This window comes from Myotis myotis, unplaced genomic scaffold (genome assembly GCF_014108235.1).
Source record: "Myotis myotis isolate mMyoMyo1 unplaced genomic scaffold, mMyoMyo1.p scaffold_m19_p_22, whole genome shotgun sequence".
Lineage (NCBI taxonomy): Eukaryota > Metazoa > Chordata > Mammalia > Chiroptera > Vespertilionidae > Myotis > Myotis myotis.
In genome coordinates, this window is record NW_023416327.1 from 1,675,594 (window position 1) to 1,698,827 (window position 23,234).

At 41.3% G+C, this 23,234-nt stretch overlaps 1 protein-coding gene across 9 annotated transcripts in view; it reads right to left on the minus strand.

The window, feature by feature from the left end:
• Nucleotides 1-23,234, minus strand: part of SCAPER (S-phase cyclin A associated protein in the ER) — a 165,864-nt gene that overhangs the window by 99,948 nt on the left and 42,682 nt on the right. For 8 of the 9 annotated variants that reach the window (XM_036355330.1, XM_036355336.1, XM_036355333.1 and 5 more), the window contains 6 exons: nucleotides 22,096-22,236; nucleotides 18,976-19,131; nucleotides 18,123-18,265; nucleotides 15,519-15,600; nucleotides 13,854-14,006; nucleotides 11,029-11,136 (listed from right to left, as the gene is read on the minus strand). In XM_036355330.1, the coding sequence (XP_036211223.1) occupies nucleotides 11,029-11,136; nucleotides 13,854-14,006; nucleotides 15,519-15,600; nucleotides 18,123-18,265; nucleotides 18,976-19,131; nucleotides 22,096-22,236 (783 nt within the window). The remainder of the gene's footprint in view (nucleotides 1-11,028; nucleotides 11,137-13,853; nucleotides 14,007-15,518; nucleotides 15,601-18,122; nucleotides 18,266-18,975; nucleotides 19,132-22,095; nucleotides 22,237-23,234) is intronic. The other variant, XM_036355332.1, reaches the window with a different exon arrangement.

Here is a 23,234-nt window from a genome sequence, read left to right on the forward strand (position 1 = left end):
CCGAAAATACGAAGATAGTGTAAGGAGCCTCTGGGACAGCTTCAAGCGTACCAACATCAGAATTATAGGGGTGCCAGAAGATGAGAGAGAGCAAGATATTGAAAACCTATTTGAAGAAATAATGACAGAAAACTTCCCCCACCTGGTGAAAGAAATAGACTTACAAGTCCAGGAAGCGCAGAGAACCCCAAACAAAAGGAATCCAAAGAGGACCACACCAAGACACATCATAATTAAAATGCCAAGAGCAAAAGACAAAGAGAGAATCTTAAAAGCAGCAAGAGAAAGAAACTCAGTTACCTACAAGGGAATACCCATACGACTGTCAGCTGATTTCTCAACAGAAACTTTGCAGGCCAGAAGGGAGTGGCAAGAAATATTCAAAGTGATGAATGCCAAGAACCTACAACCAAGATTACTTTATCCAGCAAAGCTATCATTCAGAATTGAAGGTCAGATAAAGAGCTTCACAGATAAGGAAAAGCTAAAGGAGTTCATCACCACCAAACCAGGATTATATGAAATGCTGAAAGGTATCCTTTAAGAAGAGGAAGAGGAAGAAAAAGGTAAAGATACAAATTATGAACAACAAACATGCATCTATCAACAAGTGAATCTAAGAATCAAGTGAATAAATAATCTGATGAACAGAATGAACTGTTGATTATAATAGAATCAGGGACATAGAAAGGGAATGGACTGACTATTCTTGGGGGGAAAAGGGGTGTGGGAGATGCGGGAAGAGACTGGACAAAAATTGTGCACCTATGGATGAGGACAGTGGGTGGGGAGTGAGGGCGGAGGGTGGGGCGGGAACTGGGAAGAGGGGAGCTATGGGGGGAAAAAGAGGAACAAATGTAATAATCTGAACAATAAAGATTTAATTAAAAAAAAAACAAACATCCAAGAAGTTATAGTTAATTTAAGATCCTTCAGGAAACTCCTTTTCATACTTTCCATGAATTAAATAATTATTTTCTCTATATTTATGAACACAGGCAAACAAACAGAACTTGTATAATTTATATGCTTTTAAAGCCAAGGAGTCACAACAAACAGAAATACATAAACTCAAATTTAAAAAACACACAAAAACTTTTTTACTTTATTCTCTATATAGAATTAAATGTACTTCACACAACTTCCATGAAAAGCATTATCAGCTTCTTTAGATGAACTAAATCCAAACTACAAAGAAACCTGAGGTTTAATTAAAATAAATTTCATCATTTCTCTAGCATTGTACACAAAAAAATTAAATATAGGAATGTATTTAAACTAGCACCCATTTGTTTTGACCTTTAAAAATCACATACTTTTATCATTTGGATTCTAAGATGATGAAAGAGAAAAACATCAGACCTTTTTTTGTGAAGGCTCAAGAAACAAAACATTTCCTGATCAAATTAAAATAAAAAGTAGAAACACTAAGCCTTTCTTGTGGGGCAGCTGCCTATTATGTTTAACAGGCTTAAAACAAAGTGTGTCAAAGATCAAGAGTAAGTTAGCTGACATGTCAAATGCATAAGGTCAAAGGTACAACTTTATTAGATCAGAGGTGGTATAAATAAAGTCTTGTATGTCAAAGAAGGGTCACAGACCAGATGTACAAAATATAAAGACATCACAGATGACAAGTAATAACTTTAAGTAGGACAAGTATGTTTACTATAGATACCCCACTGATTAAAAATGAAACTTCCCTGTGAGAAAGATAAAACTGCCTTTCTAGGTCAGATAAGTCATGTGCTATATTGCACACTTGAGTTCATGAAGAAGGGGCTATAACTAAAAATAATTACAGTCAAAGAATCGCTTAATGAAGGTGATAGGTTCTGAGAAATGCATCGTGAGCCGACGTCACTGCTGTGCGAAACTCACAGAGTGACTCACTCACACCTGGTGATGCAGCTGCCACGCCGCTGGCCGCAGGAACAGCCTCCTGCTCCCAGGCTGGTCTGTGCACACGCGACTGCACTGAATACTCTGGCAACTGTAGCACATTGGCAAGTTTGTGTATCTAAACATAGAAAAGGTACAGTAAAACAATGGCAGAAAAGATAAAAATGTTGCTCCTTTCAGGGCACGTAGCATGAGTGGAGCTTATACAGGACATGCTTATACTAGACTAATCTTTCAACTCCAAAAGCCGCACAAAATATACAGAACATCTCTTTGAGGGCAGTAAAAAACAGCCCACAGATTAGTGTTCTCCATTCTATTTTCATCGTTATATTATTGGTTGTTTCTAGTTTGCATTCATCTCCAGGGAGCTGTTGCTGGAATTTGTTAGGATTAATGGCTGTTCTATAGGAGTATTCTCCTCATATAAAAAAGTCTCTTCCCCTCTTCCACTTCATTCTCTCTTTTCGCTCTTTTTTTTTCTTTTCTTTTCTTATCTCGCTTTTATTTTCCCGCCTCCTTTTTCCCAATTTCATTTTTGCACTCCTTTTTTTGGTCCCTACTTTTCTTTTCTTTTTTCTCTTTTATCTTTTTCTCTTCCTTCTTCCTTATCCCCTAATTCTCTTAATTCAGGTGGTCACCTTTATTTGGGGTTATTAATATCGTGAATATATTTGTGTATAGTGCCTGGTACGTGGTGCCTTGTTGTGTTGTATTTTGTGCCTTTAAATCAACGCAGCAGATCCAAGCAACAGCAACCTCCTGAGCACCACACCCTCTGCTGAGGAACAGCAGCTGTACGTGAAACCTCGCCCCACCAGCCAGAAGAGCCACCACAGCTGTGAACAGCACCCACCAGAGGAGCTGCTGCCAACTGAAGAGCAGCTGCTACCGCAACCGCCCGAAGAGCAACCACAGACCAAGGAGTCACTGCCACCAAGGGAGCAGCCACTGAACGACTCAACGTCTAGATATGTCAGTGAGATCAAACATGGGTAGACAAAGAAACCCCCAAAGGAAAGAGAAGGAGGACTCTCCAGAAAAGCAGCTAAGTAATACAGAGGCATGCAACATGACAGAGAAAGAATTCAGAATAAGGGTCCTAGAGTGCATAAACCGGATGGAGGAAAAAATCGACAACCTCTGCAAGAAGCAAGACGAAACAGATGAAAAAATCGATAACATATGGAAGAAGCTAGAAGAAACAGATGAAAAAATCAACAACTTAAGTAAGACCCAAGAAGAAATGAAGAGTGATATAGCTGCAACGAAAAACTCCATTGAAAGTATCAACAGTAGACTGGGTGAAGCGGAGGACCGAATTAGTGAATTAGAAGACAAGTAAGCAAAACACACCCAAATTGTACTGCAATTGGAGAAAAAAATGAAAAGACAGGAGGAGAGCCTAAGGGAGCTTTGGGACAACATGAAACGAAACAACATACGAATAATAGGGGTACCAGATCAACAGAAGGATGAACAAGGATTAGAAAACCTATTAGAAGAAATAATATCAGAAAACTTCCCTGAGGTGGGGAAGAAAAAAGTCACACAAGCCCAGAGAGTCCCAAACAAGGTGAACCCGAAAAGACCCACACCAAGACACATCATAATTACCATGGCAAATGTTCATGACAAAGAGAGAATCTTACAGGCTGCAAGAGAGAGACGGAAAGTTACATACAAGGGATCTCCCATTAGATTGTCAAATGATTTCTCAACAGAAACACATCAGGCCAGAAAAGAATGGACGGAAATTTACAAAGTGATGCAAAGCAAAGGACTGAATCCAAGAATACTCTATCCAGCAAGGCTATCATTCAAACTTGAAGGGGAAATAAGAAGCTTCACAGACAAAAAAAGGCTAAGGGAGTTTATCACCACCAAGCCAGCAATGCAAGGAATGCTAAAGGGACTGGTATAAAAATAAGAAATAAAAAGCTCAGAAAGAAAACAGCCACACAAAAACAGAAATGGCTACAAACAAGTACCTTTCAATAATAACTTTAAACGTAAATGGACTAAATGCTCCAAACAAAAGACATCGAGTGGCTGAATGGATAAAAAAAACATGACCCATACATCTGCTGTCTACAAGAAACCCACCTCATTAGAAGGGACCCACACAGACTGAAAGTGAAAGGATGGAAAAATATCTTTCAGGCAAATGGAAAGGAAAAGAAAGCTGGGGTAGCAATACTTATATCGGACAAAATAGACCTCAAAGTGAAGGCCATAACAAGAGATAAGGAAGGCCACTTCATAATACTAAAGGGATCAATACAACAAGAAGATATAACCCTGGTAAACATATATGCACCCAATGCAGGAGCACCCAAATTCATAAAAAAACTCCTGGAAGATATCAAAGGAGAGATCGACAACAATACAATCATAGTAGGGGACTTTAATACACCACTAACAGCACTGGATAAGTCCTATAGACAAACAATCAGCAAAGATACAGCAATCCTAAATGACTCACTAGATCAGATGGACTTAATAGACATCTTCAGAACACTTCACCCCAAAGCCAGGGAATATACGTTCTTCTCAAGTGCTCATGGAACATATTCAAAAATAGACCATATATTGGGTCACAAGCAAAGTATCCCCAAATTCAAGAAAATTGAAATCATAAAAAGCGTCTTCGCAGACCACGATGGCATAATATTAGAAATAAACTACAATAAAAACAACCCAAAATACTCAAACACCTGGAAGCTGAATAGCATGCTATTAAATATTGATTGGGTTACCAATGAAATCAAAGAAGAAATTCGAAACATCCTGGAAACTAATGACAATGAAAACACAACAATCCAAAACCTATGGGACACAATGAAAGCAGTCCTGAGAGGGAAGTTTATAGCTCTACAGGCCTATCTCAAAAAACAAGAAAAAATGGTAGTAAATCATCTAACTCTACAACTCAAAGAATTAGAAAGAGAGCAACAAGAAAACCCCAGAGTGAGCAGAAGGAAGGAGATAATAAAGATTAGAGCAGAAATAAATGACATAGAGACCAAAAAAACAATACAGAAAATCAATGAAACCAAGAGCTGGTTCTTTGAAAGGATAAACAAGATTGACAAACCTCTAGCCAGACTCACCAAGAAGCAAAGAGAGAGGACCCAAATAAACAAAATCAGAAACGATAGAGGCGAAATAACAACAGACCCCACAGAAATACAAATGATTGTTAAAAAATACTATGGACAGCTCTACTCCAACAAACTAGACAACCTGGAGGAAATGGACAAATTCCTAGAAAAATACAACATTCCAAAACTCAATCAGGAAGAATCTAAAAATCTCAACAGGCCAGTAACTATGGAAGAAATTGAAGCAGTCATCAAAAAGCTTCCAGCAAACAAAAGCCCAGGACCAGACGGCTTCACAGGGGAGTTTTACAAAACATTCAAGGAAGAACTAAAACCTATCCTCCTCAGACTACTACAAAAAATTCAAGAGGAAGGAACACTTCCAAGCTCATTCTATGAAGCCAGCATCACCCTAATACCAAAACCAGGTAAAGACAACACAATGAAAGAGAATTACAGGCCAATATCCCTCATGAACATAGATGCCAAAATCCTCAACAAAATCTTAGCAAATCGGATCCAGCAGTACATCAGAAAGATCATACACCATGACCAAGTAGGATTTATCCCAGGGATGCAAGGATGGTACAATATCCGCAAATCAATAAACGTGATACATCACATAAACAAATTGAAAGAAAAAAACCACATGGTCATATCAATTGATGCAGAAAAAGCATTTGACAAAATTCAACACCCATTTTTGATAAAAGCTCTCAGCAAGGTGGGAGTAGAAGGATCATACCTCAACATAATAAAAGCCATATATGACAGGCCCACAGCCAACATCATACTCAATGGACAAAAACTAACACCATTTCCCCTAAGAACAGGAACAAGACAGGGATGCCCCCTCTCACCACTCCTGTTCAACATAGTACTGGAAGTGTTAGCCATTGCAATTCGGCAAGAAGAAGAAATAAAAGGCATCCAAATTGGAAAAGAGGAAGTAAAACTGTCCTTATTTGCAGACGACATGATATTATACATACAAAACCCTAGAGACTCCATCAAAAAGCTACTGGACTTTGCCAATACATGAATTTGGCAATGTAGCAGGATACAAAATTAACCCCAAGAAATCCGAGACATTTCTATACACCAATAGTGAACTTTCAGAAAGAGAGATTATAAAAACAATCCCGTTTACCATCGCACCAAAAAAATTAAGCTACCTAGGAATAAACTTAACTAAAGAGGTAAAAGACCTCTACTCAGAAAACTACAGGACGTTGAAAAAAGATATAGAGGAAGACATAAACAGATGGAAGAACATACTGTGTTCATGGATTGGTAGAATCAACATCATTAAAATGTCCATACTACCCAAAGTAATCTATAAATTCAACGCACTTCCCATTAAAATACCAACGGCATACTTCAGAGATCTAGAACGAACTCTCCAAAAATTCATCTGGAATAAAAAAAGACCCCGAATAGCTGCAGCAATCCTGAAAAAGACCAAAGTAGGTGGGATCTCAATACCAGATATCAAGTTGTATTACAAAGCCACTGTTCTCAAAACTGCCTGGTACTGGCACAAGAATAGGCATATAGATCAATGGAATAGAATAGAGAGCCCAGAAATCGGCCCGAACCAATATGCTCAATTAATATTTGACAAAGGAGGCAAGAACATACAATGGAGCCAAGATAGTCTCTTCAATAAATGGTGTTGGGAAAATTGGACAGATATATGCAAGAAAATGAAACTAGACCACCAACTTACACCATACACAAAAATAAACTCAAAATGGATAAAGGACTTAAACGTACGACAGGAAACCATAAAAATTTTAGAAGAATCCAAAGGCAACAAAATCTCAGACATATGCCGAAGCAATTTCTTCACTGATACAGCTCCTAGGGCACTTGAAACTAAAGAGAAAATGAACAAATGGGACTACATCAAAATAAAAAGCTTCTGCACAGCAAAAGAAACCATCAACAAAACAACGAGAAAACCCACTGTGTGGGAAAACATATTTGCCAATGTCATATCTGATAAGGGCCTAATCTCCAAAATTTATAGGGAACTCATACAACTTAACAAAAGGAAGATAAACAATCCAATAAAAAAATGGGCAAAGGACCTAAATAGACACCTTTCAAAAGAGGACATTCAGAAAGCCAAGAGACATATGAAAACATGCTCAAAGTCACTAATCATCCGAGAGATGCAAATCAAAACAACAATGAGGTACCATCTCACACCTGTCAGACTGGCTATCATCAACAAATCAACAAACGACAAGTGCTGGAGAGGATGTGGAGAAAAAGGAACACTTGTGCACTGCTGGTGGGAATGCAGACTGGTGCAGCCACTATGGAAGACAGTATGGAGTTTCCTTAAAAAACTGAAAATGGAACTCCCATTTGACCCTGTGATCCCACTTCTAGGAATATATCCCAAGAAACCAGAAACACCAATCAGAAAGGATATATGCACCCCCATGTTCATAGCAGCACAATTCACCATAGCTAAGATCTGGAAACAGCCTAAGTGCCCATCAGTAGATGAATGGATTAGAAAACTGTGGTACATCTACACGATGGAATACTATGCTGCTCTAAAAAGGAAGGAACTCTTACCATTTGCAACGTCATGGATGGAACTGGAGAGCATTATGCTAAGTGAAATAAGCCAGTCAATGAAGGAAAAATACCACATGATCTCACTCATTCATGGATAATAGAGACCATTATAAACTTTTGAACAGTAATAGATACAGAGGCAGAGCTGCCTCAAACAGATTGTCAAACTGCAGCGGGAAGGCCGGGGAGGGTTGGGGGGCAGGAGGTAGGGGGGTAAGAGATCAACTAAAGGACTTGTATGCATGCATATAAGCATAACCAGTGGACATAAGACACTGGGGGATAGGGGAGGCTAGGGGACTGTCTAGGGCGGGGGGATAAAATGGACACATATGTAATACCCTTTGTAATACTTTAAGCAATAAAAAAACAAAACAAAACAAAAAAAAAAACAAAAAAAAAACAGCCCACACAGCAAGCTTGGGAGATCACGATCCCTGAACAAGGGAGGCAGCACATGAGGGAGCTCCACATGCATTCTCGACTTTTCCGTGAGGGCTCGTGCCAACTTCGGGCACAGGATAACAGCGCAGCCCACAAGTAGCAGGCTTACCGAGCTGAGGAGACAGAACCGGGTTTGGAGAAGTCAAAGTGGTTGAAGCTTGAGAGGCAAAGTCAGACAGAAGTGAGCCCAAACAACTGCAATTTTCCCTCCAAATTGGTCATATCCAGATACTCAAGAGAAAACAGTAGCTTCATTCCTTCTACCTATTCATTAAGAACCAATGATAGAATTACCCCTGCTTCCTGGCCTCATCCAATTCAGGGCAAGCCATATGTCCTTGAACCAGCCCCTCCTGCCCAAAATCACCCGGCACAGGCCCAAATCCTGTAAGTCCGTTCTAACATCTTATTGAGAAGCCCCATAACACCCCATGGCATTTCCCCCTTTTTTAACAAATCAATAAACCCAATTTTATTCAACTATACCTTTGTTTCTCATGGTCTTTGCTTGGAGGGCATTGACAGAAAGCTAAGAAAAAGAGTACACTGCCATAACCGGTGTGGCTCAGTGGATAGAGTGTTGGCCTGAGGACTGAAAGGTCCCAGGTTCGATTCCGGTCAAGGGCATGTACCTTGGTTGCGGGCACATCCCCAGTAGGAGGTGTGTAGGAGGCAGCTAATCGATGTTTCTCTCTCATTGATGTTTCTAACTCTCTGTCTCTCTCCCTTCCTCTCTGTGAAGAATCAATAAAAACATATATTTTAAATAAATAAATAAATAGATAAATAAAAATTAAAAAAAGAGTGAACTGTATATAACTTCACATCAACATTAGGGATCATCTCAAAGACTTCAGGTTGAGTGCAAGAAGACAGACACAAAAAGTACATACTACATGATACCATCTCTCACATCAAGGACCGGCAAGACTAATTGACGGTGCGAGTACTGACAGACTGGTTAGTTACCTTCTGGGGGTGTGACTAGGACAAGACATGAGGAAACTTTCTGGGGTGCATGAAATTACCTAAAACTTGATACGAGTGGATCAAATATAAACATTCATTAACCTATACATTTGAGTTCTGTGTACTCTAATATATGCTTACGCTTCAAGAAAAGGGTTAAACATACATGTGCACCTACATCAATTATGGCCCTCAAAGAACCACAATAAGGTTAAGAGATGCAAGACAGCTCTAACTGGTGTGGCTCAGTGGATAGAGCATCGGCCTGCGGACTCAAGGGTCCCAGGTTCGATTCCGGTCAAGGGCATGTACCTTGGCCTGAGGACTGAAGGTTGCAGGCACATCCCCAGTGGGGAGTGTGCAGGAGGTAGCTGATCAATGTTTCTAACTCTCTATCCCTCTCCCTTACTCTCTGTAAAAATCAATAAAATATATTAAAAAAGAGAGAGAGAGAGATGCAAGACAAACATGAACTTTTCATCTTTGGGAATTTTTTATAACAACAACAACAAAAAAAACACCCTAGAAATTCAAAGATCAGCAATGCCACCCATGTCTCAGTAACAGCAGGGAGAAATTATTTATTAAAATGCTTACATAAATCTAAATTCCAGGTCAATAATAATTATAGGTATGTAAATAATGCATTTCCAAACATTTATAAATCATATACTATCATTTAATTAGGATATTATTATATACTAGAAGCCCGTTGCACGAAGATTCGCGCAATAGGCCTTCCTTCCCCTGGCTGCCGGCACTGGTTTTCCTCCGGCACCTGGGACCCAGGCCTTTGGCCTGGCCGCAGCGGAGAAGCCGAGCCTTGAGGCTAGGCTTCTCCTGTCTGCCCACAGTGAGGCTTGGCTTCCCTGCTGTGGCCGCAGTGAGGCTTGGCTTCTCCCCTCCGGCCGCAGTGAGGCTTGGCTTCCCTGATGTGGCCGCAGTGAAGAAGCCAAGCCTCTTCAGTCTTCACTCCAGCCGGAGCCTTTGGTCTTTGCTCCACACCTGCATATGCAAATTAACCGCCATCTTTGTTAGGTTAATTTGCATACTCATCCTGATTGGCTGGTGGGCGTAGCAGAGTGACACCAATTTGCATGTTTCTCTTTTATTAGTGTAGATACTATCATATAAATCTCACAGTTTTATACGAAAAAAATTGTTTTGAGAGAGGAAGAGAGAGGGAGAGAGAGATAGAAACATCAATGATGAGAGAAAATCACTGATTGGCTGCCTCCTGCACGCTTTCCACTGGGGATCAAGCATGCAACCCAGGCATGCGCCCTTGACCAGAATCAAACCCAAGACCCTTCAGTCCTCAGGCCGACGCTCTATCCACTAAGCCAAAATGGCTAGGGCTGAAATTTTTTTTTTAATATATTTTATTGATTTTTTATAGAGAAGAAGGGAGAGGGATAGAGAGTTAGAAACATTCATGAGAGATAGACATCCATCAGCTGTCTCCTGCACACCCCCTACTGGGGATGTGCCCACAACCAAGGTACATGCCCTTGACCAGAATCGAAGCTGGGACCCTTGAGTCCATAGGCCGACGCTCTAGCCACTTAGCCAAACTGGTCAGGGCATAGGGCGGAAATTTTTATTGTCAACTGTTTTCCAAGAAATGTAGAGCATCACTAATAATTCTTTTCTTATATTATCTATAATAATAAAAGCGTAATATGCAAATCAACCAAATGGCCGAACAGCTGAATGATAGTCCGGACAACCTTCCGGACAAAGCCAAGGCTGTGAGGGCCGAGCCCCTTGCATGAATTTTGTGCATCGGGCCTCTAGTTAAAATATAAAAATACCACAATTTTATATTAGAATTATATTAAAAACAGTATTAAATTCTTATTTTTATGTTTTGTGTTAATATGCACACTAAAATAACACATTTGTATACTATGACAGTAGTTACTAAGTGTTAATATAGTTTTAAATAATCACAGAACTACACAGAACATGGCCTTCTTAGTATAAAGGTGTGTAAATGAAAAGTGGAGCTCACCACTTCCTCATCTGAGAGCTCTCTCCCTTGGATGCTGCTGCTCTCTCGCACGGCTTGCTGGTGCTTCCTTCCCTTAATGTGGCTGAACAGATACACCTCTGAAGAGATCTACAAGCACAAAAGCAAGGCAACGTCATTAGCCTAGACGTGCGTCTATTCTTACTGTTACAGTCAACTCAGTAGACTGTACGTGAGTTGAGATCACTCTAGCATTTACATACTAGGCTTACAAATGTTTTCTTTTGCTTCGGCACTCTGCACTCCTGCTCCCAAGTGCTCACCCTATGTTGTACTACTCACTTTGCGTAAAAATGAGGAAAGAAATTCATGGTATTCAGTAGATGCCTTTGTGTGAGTTTTAAAAAACAGGGAGAGTAGGGGGAGAAACCAAGATGTCGGCATAGGTAAACACCGGAAATTGCTGCCTCCCACAACCACTTCAAAAACACAACTAAAAGACAAAACAGACATCATCCAGAACCACAGGAAGGCTGGCTGAGTGGAAAGTCTACAACTAGAAGGAAAGAGAAAAGCACACTGAGACTCAGAGGAGGTGCGGAAGTAAAGTGCAGAGGTACGGAGGCACACACAGAAAGGGCTTGTAACTGAGGACACGGTTGTCTTTTTCAATCAGGAGGGGGTCTCAAGGTCCCGACTGCTCTGAACTCCAGTTTCGGGCGAGTCTCTGGGGACTCATACGGGGAGAAGCTGGACTGTCTGGCATCGGGTGGGACTTGAGGGCGGCTTTCTCTTGGAGGTACTTGCAGCAAATACCGAGGAACACTGAGACCCGGGGCTTCTTAGGGCAAGGCTGAGGATCAGCCATAGCTGTTTGCTCCGCCCTGTTGATCCCGAGACCCTGCCCCACCCAAGCTGTGTGCAGAGGCTTTTGCATATGAATGGCATGGCCCTTTGCAATCTAAAATTACCTAACGAACTGCAGCTGGGTCAGAGAGACCCAGAACATCCAAAAGAAGGCCCAAGGCCCCACAGCAGCTTGCATTGCTTCACAGCTGGGCCTCATCTGGGCACCTCCAAACCCCAAACAAAGAAGAAGAATCTGAAGATCTCTCTGTAGCTCCTTCTGGGTAGACTCAGGCAGAGGCTAAATTAGCACCTCCTTAGAGATCCAAGAGCCAGTGTACCCAGTGGTCAGAGTGGGACCATCCAGATTACAACTCCTCAGATCCATAAGGGACACACTCAGGGGGCAGACTCAGTGAGCACCAGAGCCCCACTGAAGCAAGTCTTGCCCCGGAGGGGTGTCTCCAGCACAGAAGTTCTCCTACTGCAGACACAGCTGATTCTCACAGCCAATTGGCCTGGAGGTCAATTCCTCCCAGTGATACCTACAACAATCAAGGCTTAACTACAAGACTGTGCACAGAGCCCACAAAGGGGTGCACCAAGAGTGTCCACCTCAGGTAACTGGGGAGGCTGAGCCACTGGGCCCTATAGGACACCTAGCACAGAAAGCCACTCTATCAATACAGGAAAGCAGCCAAAATGAGGAGACAAAAAAAAAGGTCACAAATGACAGAAATGGAGGAAAGCAAACTACTGGATATAGAGTTCAAAACCACAGTTATAAGGTTACTAAAGAATCTTCTAGAAACTGCCGATAAATTTAGTGAGACCCTCCATAAATCTAGTGAGACCCTCGAGGATATGAAAAAGGACCAACTAGAAATTAAGCATACACTGACTGAAATAAAGAATATTATACAGACTCCCAACAGCAGACTAGAGGATCCCAAGAGTCAAGTCAAGGATTTGAAATATGAAGAAGCAAAAAACAACCAACCGGAAAAACAAAAAGAAAAAAGAATCCAAAAATATGAAGATAGTGTAAGGAGCCTCTGGGACAGCTTTAAGCGTACCAACATCTGAATTATGGGGGTGCTGGAAGAAGAGAGAGAGCAAGATTCTGAAAACCTATTTGAAGAAATAATGACAGAAAACTTCCCCCACCTGGTGAAAGAAATAGACTTACAAGTCCAGGAAGCACGGAGAACCCCAAACAAAAGGAATCCAAAGAGGACCACACCAAGACACATCATAATTAAAATGCCAAGAGCAAAACACAAAGACAGAATCTTAAAAGCAGCAAGAGAAAGAAACTCAGTTACCTACAAGGGAGTACCCATACGACTGTCAGCTGATTTCTCAACAGAAACCATGCAGGCTAGAAGGGAGTGGCAAGAAATATTCAAAGTGATGAATGCGAAGAACCTACAACCAAGGTTACTTTACCCAGCAAAGCTATCATTCAGAACTGAAGGTCAGATAAAGAGCTTCACAGATAAGAAAAAGCTAGAGGAGTTCATCACCACCAAACCAGTATTATATGAAATGCTGAAAGGTATCCTTTAAGAAGAGGAAGAGGAAGAAAAAGGTAAAGATACAAATTATGAACAACAAATACACATCTATCTACAAGTGAATCTAAAAATCAAGTGAATAAATAATCTGATGAACAGAATAAACTGGTGAATATAATAGAATCAGGGGCATAGAAAGGGAGTGCACTGACTATTCTTGGGGGGGTGGGGGAAGGGGTGTGGGGGATGGGGGAAGAGACTGGACAAAAATCGTACACCTATGGATGAGGACAGTTGGGGGCGGGGGTAAAGGCAGAGGGTGGGGTGGGAACTGGGTGGAGGGGAGTTATGGGGGAAAAAAAGAGGAACAACTGTAATAATCTGAATAATAAATATTTAATTTAAAAAAAAAGTGAAGAAGAAAAAAAACGGGGAGAGTACATTTTCATACTTGAAACTCTAGTAATAAGTTCTATCTTCACAATATTGATAATGACAACCCACCAGGACATTGCACAGAGAACACTGCTTCTTTCTCTCATAAGGGGTCAGTTTGGGAGCATAATCAGTGTTTGCGTGTCGTCCACTGCTCAACTCAGCAGCTTTTTCTTTTCTTTGTTCAATCTGTTCCATGTGCCTTCTAATGCTTTCATCATGCTGCAGATGAAGTCAGAGTGTGAGAATATAAAAAAATTACTCAAATTATACTGATAACTTGAAAAAATATTTCTATTAGGCCTTCTAAAATAACAGCAGAATGTCATAATTCAATGTTAACGTGAACACAGAACAAGAATTTACATAAAGACCTTTAATATCTCCTGCATGTACAGTTACACTTCCTAAATGTGCTCCATGGAGCTACATGGGATCTTAGTAAGTGCTTTGTGGAAGAGGTTCCATGGTCAAATAAACTGGGAAAATAGGAAGTGAAAGCTAAAAAGGTTTTTAAAATTGACTTTATGTAGCCTGTAGTATGTCACTGTCTGTGAGCTATGACTCAATAAACAACATTTGACACACTCACTACACACAGCACACCTCTGAGAAGCACTTCCTGGAACACCCTGGGGGAATGGTGACCCACAGGTAAAGACCAAGCTGATCTTCAGCACATCAGGCCTCTGTCCACACCGACTACGCTGCTAACTGTCCTACACCTCCAGTGACTTCCCAGAGAACAAAACAAACAAGCTAAATTACACTACTTCCAGCGTCTGACTCCCCCTCACACTATTTCATAAGGCTGAAATGGCATCCCATCTAACTACCCGTTCTCCTTCACATGTAACTCATTTTTCCTTTAAGATTCAGCTCAGGAATGGCTCTCTAGGACTCCTTCCCCGCACCCTTCGTGCGGGACCGAGGACCCCCCTGCACCGCAGCAGCACGCTGTGTAACCTTCGTCCACGTGGAAGGTGTGTGCTCGGCATCTGAAGCTCACGTCAGAGTGTGAGTTTCTTGAAATTCATGGTCACGTCTTACTCACCTCTATTCCCATGCCTACCACAGGCTCCGTAAGTATTTACTGCACTGAATGTAAATGAATGATAAAGTTCTAGGACTACACAAATAGCAAAGTGTGGTGTCCTACATACAGAATTTACCATCTCTGTGAGGAGCCAACATGTGAAGAGTTGTGGCAGAATGTGAAGTATTCGTACTGCCAGAAGCTGCACTACTTTTGGTGAAGATTTTCTAGAAAATGTAAGTTTACTGTGTCTCCAAACTACAAACATGCAAGTCCTAAGCACTAAAACCAAGTGAAACTATCCTATCCCGTATAATAAAAGGCTAATATGCAAACTGTCCCCTCGACCAGGAGTTCAACCAGAGGGCGGGTCCGACCTGCCAACCACCCGCAGCTCCTCCCCAGACAGCCCTGACCCAGATAAGACCACCCCAACCCGACAGGCTCTGATCAGGGTGGGCCGGCCAGACCCCACCCATGCATGAATTCGTGCACCAGGCCTCTAGTTTATAATAATCACTGCTCAGTAAAAACAAGAAATGTTAAAATGTGTATGATGGTAGCGAAATCATATTTCTCATTATCAAAAGATCAGGAATACAAATTAATTCAATTTTCTATACAATTAATTCAACAAATAGAAATGTAATCCCATGCTCCATGGCAGCTCCAAGCTCTCACATAAGACGCGTGCCCACCTTGAGCTGTATCTTCTTCTGCAGCTCCTCCATGGCCTCCTGCTGAGCCGCCGTGAGAGCCGCCAGTCGCTCTTCCCTGTCTCTGTGTGAACCCAGTGGAGGAACAAACCGCATGGTTAACAAATACAATCAGGGCTCAGGGGCTTCTATCGTCTACACCAGCGGTCGCCACCCTTTTGGACCTCACGGACCACCAGTTGGCGACCACTGTTCTAAAGGGTTATTATTTTTTAAAATTATTTTTCTAAGTGCCTGTTAAGTCCCAGACATACTGTTCATTAAGTGCTTGGAAAGCAGCAGAAATTATTAGTTATGAAATAGGTTTCTGGACCCAGGCAGAGGTTTAAATATTAGCTCCAAGACTGTCATTTAAATATGCCAGTAAAACCACAACAAACGAATAGAAAAGGCATGAACTCACACAGAGAATAGGAGGAAACGATCCCAAACAAATTATGAGACATACAAAAAAGTATGACCATGCTTGGGAAAAAAGCAGTGAATCGAAACTCTCTGAATGAAGTCATATGTTGGAGTTAGCAGACAAAGACTGCAAAACAGCTATTATAAACATGTTCAGATAATTAAAAGTATGCCAAAATAAAGAAAAATATTATGACAATGATTTAACAAATAGGGACTCTCAACAGAGAAAACAAAGAGTTTAAAACAGCATTCCAATAAAAGGAAGGAGGATCCTTGAACAAGCGGCTGATTCTGGGGGTGGCGCATGAAGAACACGATGTGCAGCGTCGAACAGGAAGGTCGTGCCGAGAAACCACTGAGTACGTCGGGGGACACAGGGGCCAAAGGAAAGAGCGCCCAGTGTCAACGTGGAACAAGTGAGCAAGAAAGTGATTAACAGAATACTAGCATATAACTGAAAGTACAAAAAAGATATAAACAGTCCACACTGACATATGAATGAATGAATGAATGAATGAATGAATGATGAATGGGAGAGGACAGACTGCAAATAAGTTCTGCAGTGATTCTTCTCTCGACAGGTGTGGGCTCTGCTCAGTGGCCCGCTTCCAAGGAGGACAGCAGACGGAAATTTTTAAAGTCACTACACAAGGAAGAAACCTGACTCCATCCTCACTAGGTGACCAAGGTCCACAAACTCCGAGGTAAGTCCAGTGGACAGCATGAACCTCTGACATGTTAAGAATAGAAATTTAGCCCTGACCGGTTTTGCTCAGTGGATAGAGCATCAGCCTGCAGACTGAAAGGTCCCGGGTTCGATTCCGGTCAAGGGCATGTACCTGGGTTGCGGGCACATCCCCAGTGGGGGGCGTGCAGGAGGCAGCTGATCGATGTTTCTCTCTCATCGATGTTTCTGACTCTCCATCTCTCTCCTTTCCTCTCGGTAAAAAATCAATAAAATATATATTTTTAAAACAGAATAGAAATTTACATTTAGCCCTGTGGTCCTCCTGTCAGAAACCATAACCCTAATCTAACCATCAGAAACACATCAATTAAATCCTAACTGAGCAACAGTATAAAATACCTGGCCACTCTCAAAACTGTCAGGGTCATCAAAACCATGGGAAATCTGAGAAACTACTAAATCTCAGAGGAGCAAATAAATACCGGGAGAAATAATGGCCAAACACTTCCCAAATCTGATGAAAAACAATCATGAAGAGAACCAACCTATACAGATCATAGTCACACAGAAACGTGAAAGGGCCAAGACCGTGCTAGCAGCATTAGATACCACAATTATTACAAAGCTTTGATAATGAAATCAGAGGATAAAGAAAGTAACCACCAGATCAAAAGACAGAGCCCACAAACAGAGCCATGCGCCCAAGGAAACTTGGTTTATGTCAGAAAGCTCTCTAGATCAGTAGGAAAACTTTGATTTTTCAATAACATGTACTAGAGCAATAGGGTATTCACAATACAATCACAAAGAGTTGATTTTATTGTATGGTTTGAGATAGAAATACAGTTTCTTTTTTAGTAGCTGCTAAGTATGCAAAAAGTTACTCAGCCTTAGTATTAGTCTTGGACAGTACATTTTCACATACACCAAATTTGACACAATTAAAAGGTCAGAAAAAAATTCACATGTCAGCAAGGGATAGACCAACCAAAAGGGACTTAGGCTTGGCCAATTAAATGCTTTTTCCTGGGTCTTTAAATCTTAAACAGCTGATTTTAAAATAAAGGGATGGCCGAAGGTCACTTATCATAATCAGAGTGACAGCACGCTGACCAGACTGTTGCTACCGAAAGGCCATGCGGTGGCTCCTGTGGCCTGGCCTCCGACGCCCGACCACCTGAAGGCCTGCTCCTCGCAGCTCCTACCACGTGTGCTCCCAACGTGCTCCTGAAACCCCCTTTGCTGAATCCAGCCAGCCAGAATCAAACTCCATTTCTTGCGACCAAAACATTTTTGAAACACCATGTCTTCCATCCAACAGAAAGGTTAAAAAGGTTTTCACTTTCACGTGAGGCTATAAAGCCTGGGAATGGCATTTCTGTACTTGGACTGTTTCTAAAAACATCTCCACGACAGCAAGTGCCTTCAAGACCTGACGGGACTCCTGGCCCCTGCAAAACGTTTGTCAGGACCCAAACCACAACAGGCACCTGGCTCGCTCCCTGGCGGCGTCCTCGCGGGCCTTTTCCTTCTCCTGCCTCTGCTGCTCGATCCGCGCTTCCTGCTCCTTCCTCCTCGTTAACAGCTCTTCCACCCGGGCCTGCCGCTCGGCCTCCAGGGCTCGCTTTCGTTCCTGAGGCCAGAGACGTTTTGAAAGGCGTTAGGTGAGCGTGAAACACGGAAATGGCAGCTCTGATGGAAACGTGTATAGCAAAGCCATGGGTCCCTGGCTTGTACGCTTGCTTCACAGAATTTAAACAAAAATCAAACTTCAGTGATATCTGGTTTTCGGGTAATTGACCAGAGTTACACATAACGATCAGAGTAAATGCTATGCTCGGCAGACACTTTGTCATTCATACTCTACAAGAACCTGTAAGTATTTCATGGTTAGTCACTTCTAAAGCCCTGCGTTCAGAAATGGTTCTAGAAACACCAAAACAGCATGAAGAAAGCACAGTTAACAGAGTTTATAGGTGGATGTTCCATGTACCCGTGGCTGTGGTTTTTAAGGAACGGGAATGCACTGCTTAGGACCTTGGTCAGAGGAAAACTTTCTACTCCGTGAAAGCATCTTGCCCAGGGGAGGGATTCCATAAATATGTTAATAAATGAAGCATGACTTTATAAAGTAAATCTATATCCTTACAAATAAAGAACATAACCCTATGGCAAAGGAATTAGAAAGGTGTCTCCTAACTCTTACGCCTTCTAACACCTCTTGGGCGCCACGGCACTTGGTCTCACAGTCACGCACACGTTACGGCAGCTTAAAGAAGAACCTGGCAACCCCCTTATGCCTGCGGTGCGGCAGGTGCCCGTAAATGCCGCCGCATAGCCCACCTGGACAGCTTCGTCCCGCGCTTGCTTCTCTTCCTGCCTTCGCTGGCGCTCTTCCTGTAGCTCACTCAGCCTCTGCTCGTACTCCTTCAGCTTCGATAGAACATCGTGGCGCTTATTCTGGGCCTCAAGGGTGTTTATGAAAGCAATTTCATTTACCTTTATTAACAAAGTGAGTTCCAAACAAAGTTAGTTCTAGGGTGCGCCACAAAAATAGACGTAACCGTCTTTACATTGTAACATAAACCAGTGTAAAGGCATAAAACGAAAGTGTAATAGTCTATGAGTGTTTTCTTCAATATTTACCTCAAAAATGGATAATAATACAGTTATAAAATAAACCCACAGGCCTTAGTAAGAACTGATGTAAAATAATAAAAGTCTGCCACAGAAAGTATTTTAAGTCAATAAATAGATTAGGATTCTATAGAGACCATCTTATAAAGTTCTACATAATATCCTTATGATCTGCAACCATACAAATTACATTAAGATTAAAACAGTTACATATATGTGTTCTAAGGAGTTTGGACAAACCTGAAGACAGACCTTAATTAACAAATCATTTTTCTTCAACTTACACTGAGTGAATGACAGTTAGGTACAAGGTACTGAACTGTACGCACTGCACCCTCAACTTCATATATACTGATTCTTAAGAGTCCAGCAAAACTTGACAGCAGTGTTTATGAGTAAAGTGTAGCTAATGAGAAAGTTGAAAAAAGTCAGTTGGGGTTGAACCTTTCATTCTTTTTTTTTTTTAATCCTCACTCGAGGATATATTTCCATTGATTTTTAGAGAGAGTATAAGAGAGAGGGAAAGAGAGAGAGAAACATCGATGTGAGATAAACACATTGACTGGTTGCGGGCCGGGATGGAGCCTGCAACCGAGGTACAGGCCCTTCAGTGGAAACGAACCCAGGATCCTTCAGTCCACAGGCAGATGCTCTATCCACTGAGCAAACCCGGCGAGGGCAAAGTTTTCATTCTTTAAAGCTAGAAAAATACAGTGAAGTGGTGGCGTGAACTGGGCAAGTGAAGGCTGAGCTACGCTCTTCGACGGCAGCAAAGACTCCAGGAACCCGTCACTACAAATGCGGCCTCAGACGTCAGAAACAGCCTGCACACACACACGGCAGCTGCTTTTCAGCAAGGCCATTCGACACATAAAGGAAAGGATTTTCAACAACTGGTACTGGAACATTAGTTATCCATATGGTAAAATTTCTTCTTAACCCTCGCCTTCACCATATACAAAACACAACTCAAAATGGAATATAGACCTCAGTGTAAAATTAAAAACTTCTAGAAAGAAACTTGAGAAAAAAATCTTAGTAACCTTAGGTTTAGGTAAAGATTTATAAAATAGGATGTAAAACTCACCAAGTATAGAAGAAAAATGTCAACATTTTGAATTTTATCAATTTGTAAGACTTCAAAAGGTACTGTCACAAAAATGAAAAGGTGTGACTCAGTGGTTAAGTATAGACCTATGAACCAGGAGGTCAAGGTTCGATTCCTGGTCATGGCATATGCTTGGGTTGAGGGCTCGATCCCTAGTGTGGGGCATGCAGGAGGTAGCAGATCAATGATTCCCTCTCATCATTGATATTTCCATCTCTCTCTCCTTCTCCTTTCCTCTCTCTTGCTCTTAAAATCAATAGAAACTTTTTTTAAAAGGCAATCTACAGACTGAGAGAAAATATATGCAAAACACAGATCCAGCTCTAGCTGGTTTGGCTCAGTGGATAGAGTGTCGGCCTGCGGACTGAAGGATCCCAGGTTCGATTCCAGTCAAGGGCATATGTCCAGGTTGCAGGCTTGATCCCCAGTAGAGGGGCGTGTAGGAAGCAGCCGATCCACAATTCTCTCTCATCACTGATGTCTCTGTCTCTCTCTCCCTCTCTGAAATCAATACAAATATGCTTTAAAAAACACACAGATTGATTTCCAGTCAAGGGCACGTACCTGGATGGCAGGTTCAATCCCTGGCCCTGGTTGGGGAGCATGCAGGAGGCACCAGTCAATGTGTCTCTCTCACATCAGTATTTCTCTCTCTCTCTCTACCCCCCTCCCTCCCTCCTTATAGTCTCTCTTAAAATCAATGGGGAACAAACATTCTCAGGTGAAGATTAACAACAACAAAAGAAGTTAAACATGGACACATGAACCTATCATGATCCATTCTCAGGTATTTACCCAAGAAAATAAAAGCACACATCTGCATGAATGAATATTGGTACATGAATATTCAATGCAGTTATATCTGAAAACAAATGTCCATCAACAGCTGCTGAATTAACAAATTATGGTAATTCTATTCAGTGGTATATACTTCTCAGCAATGAAAAAGTAACTGATATACACAACAGCATGGATAAAATCAATATCACTATGCTAAGTGAAAGACGCCAGAGGAGAGAGAGTGCATACTGCATGATCCCATTCATACAAAATTCCAGAAAATGTTTACAGCTACAGTGACAAAAAGCAGGTCAGAAACTGCATGGGAACAGTTGGAGGGAGGAAGGAAGGAATTACAAGAAAGCATGAAGAAACTTTTGAGGGTGATGGAATTGTTTAAAATTTTTATGATATGATAGTTGCAGGAATATATACATGTCAAAACTCATCAAACTGATGCTTTACATATGTGCTATCTATTGTCTGTCAATTATACCTCAATAAAGCTGTAAAAAATATATATATACATCATAGGATTATTTTTTTAAATATTTTTATTGATTTCAAAGAGGAAGGGAGAGGGAGAGAGAGATAGAAACATCAATGACGAGAGAATCATTGATTGGCTGCCTCCTGCACGCCCCCTACTGGGGATCAAGCCCGCAACCCAGGCCTGTGCCCTTGACCGGAATCAAACCCGCGATCCCTCAGTCCACAGCCCGACGCTCTATCCACTGAGCCAAGCCGGCTAGGGCTACATCATAGGATTATTATAAAGACAAGATACTGCACCTAACAAGCTTAAAATGAGCCTGTAAAATGCTGTTATTCTGGACAGAATAGACATTTGATAAACATTAGTTCTTTAAATAACAATTGTTGAGAAGGACTTGGGTAACTAATTCAATGCTCAAAGCACCTAAGATTGATGTACTTACCTTAGCTTCTTCCTCTTGTGCTTTTTTAACAATTGCTTGTAATTGCACTTCTCGCTTAAATTCAGCATGAAGCAATTTCTCTTCCATCATCCTACGTCGTTGATCTAGCAATTCTTCCTTCCACTTCCGGACATCTTTTTCCTGCATATAGTGAAGTACCACATCCTCACTTTCAGCACACAGTCATTTCACAGAAGTGCAAACTGATGAACAGTTTAGTACTTGTAAGTGAAAAGAGTTAATGGAGCAGACTACAGAGACAGCCTGCTCGAGTTCATAATCTAACTCATTGGCTTGTTTTCAAGATTGAGTCGATATAGGTACAAATCTTAGAGCTGTGCATTAGACACGGCTCAACTGAAATACCTGCTGTCATTATACTGCACTACGAGTAAGCTTTCATTAAAACAGTGTGTATTTGTTAGCCTCATAAACCTAATGTCTCTAGTAACCAAATTCAAGACAATTAATTTTATCCTTGAGAATGGAAAATGGTGAGAAGTCTGAAAAATTACATTCATTTGCATAAGAAGGAAAAAGAGCCTCCAGAAGAACAAAAATAGACATAATAGTTTCCTTTAAATCCCTAGAACAGTATCAAAAAGTAAAAGACTCTGCTCTAGGAAATCTAATCCAGCACCACTGAGAATAAATTATAGAAAATCAGATGTTGGCTCAACATGAATGAGCTACATAATTATGTGATTAAACACCTAAAAAAGTATGACACAGGAACAGCATGGATAGAATCCAGAGGACAGATCCTCAAAGCCCTAAGTAAGGTGGTGAGCCCAGAAGCAGCACTTAGCCTCTCCTACACTGTTTTCACATCTGTGAAATGGGCTCAGTACCTGTTGAACTCTGTATCTCCCACAGTTACTATGGTGATCAGGTGAGAGCATGTATGTAACAGCGTTGAAACAATACCTTTTATGCAAATGCAAGGTGGGATTTATCAAGAAAAGTAATGGAAGAGATACCTACATTGATGGGAAAAGTAAACCAGAGAACCTCTAATGCACAATTTCAAGAACTGATCTCCCAATCAGTGGAGGTTATATTATATACTGAGAAAAAGATTATAAAAAATAGTGCAACTTCCATTCTGGCAGCTTACTTGCTCTTTCTTCCTCTCTCTC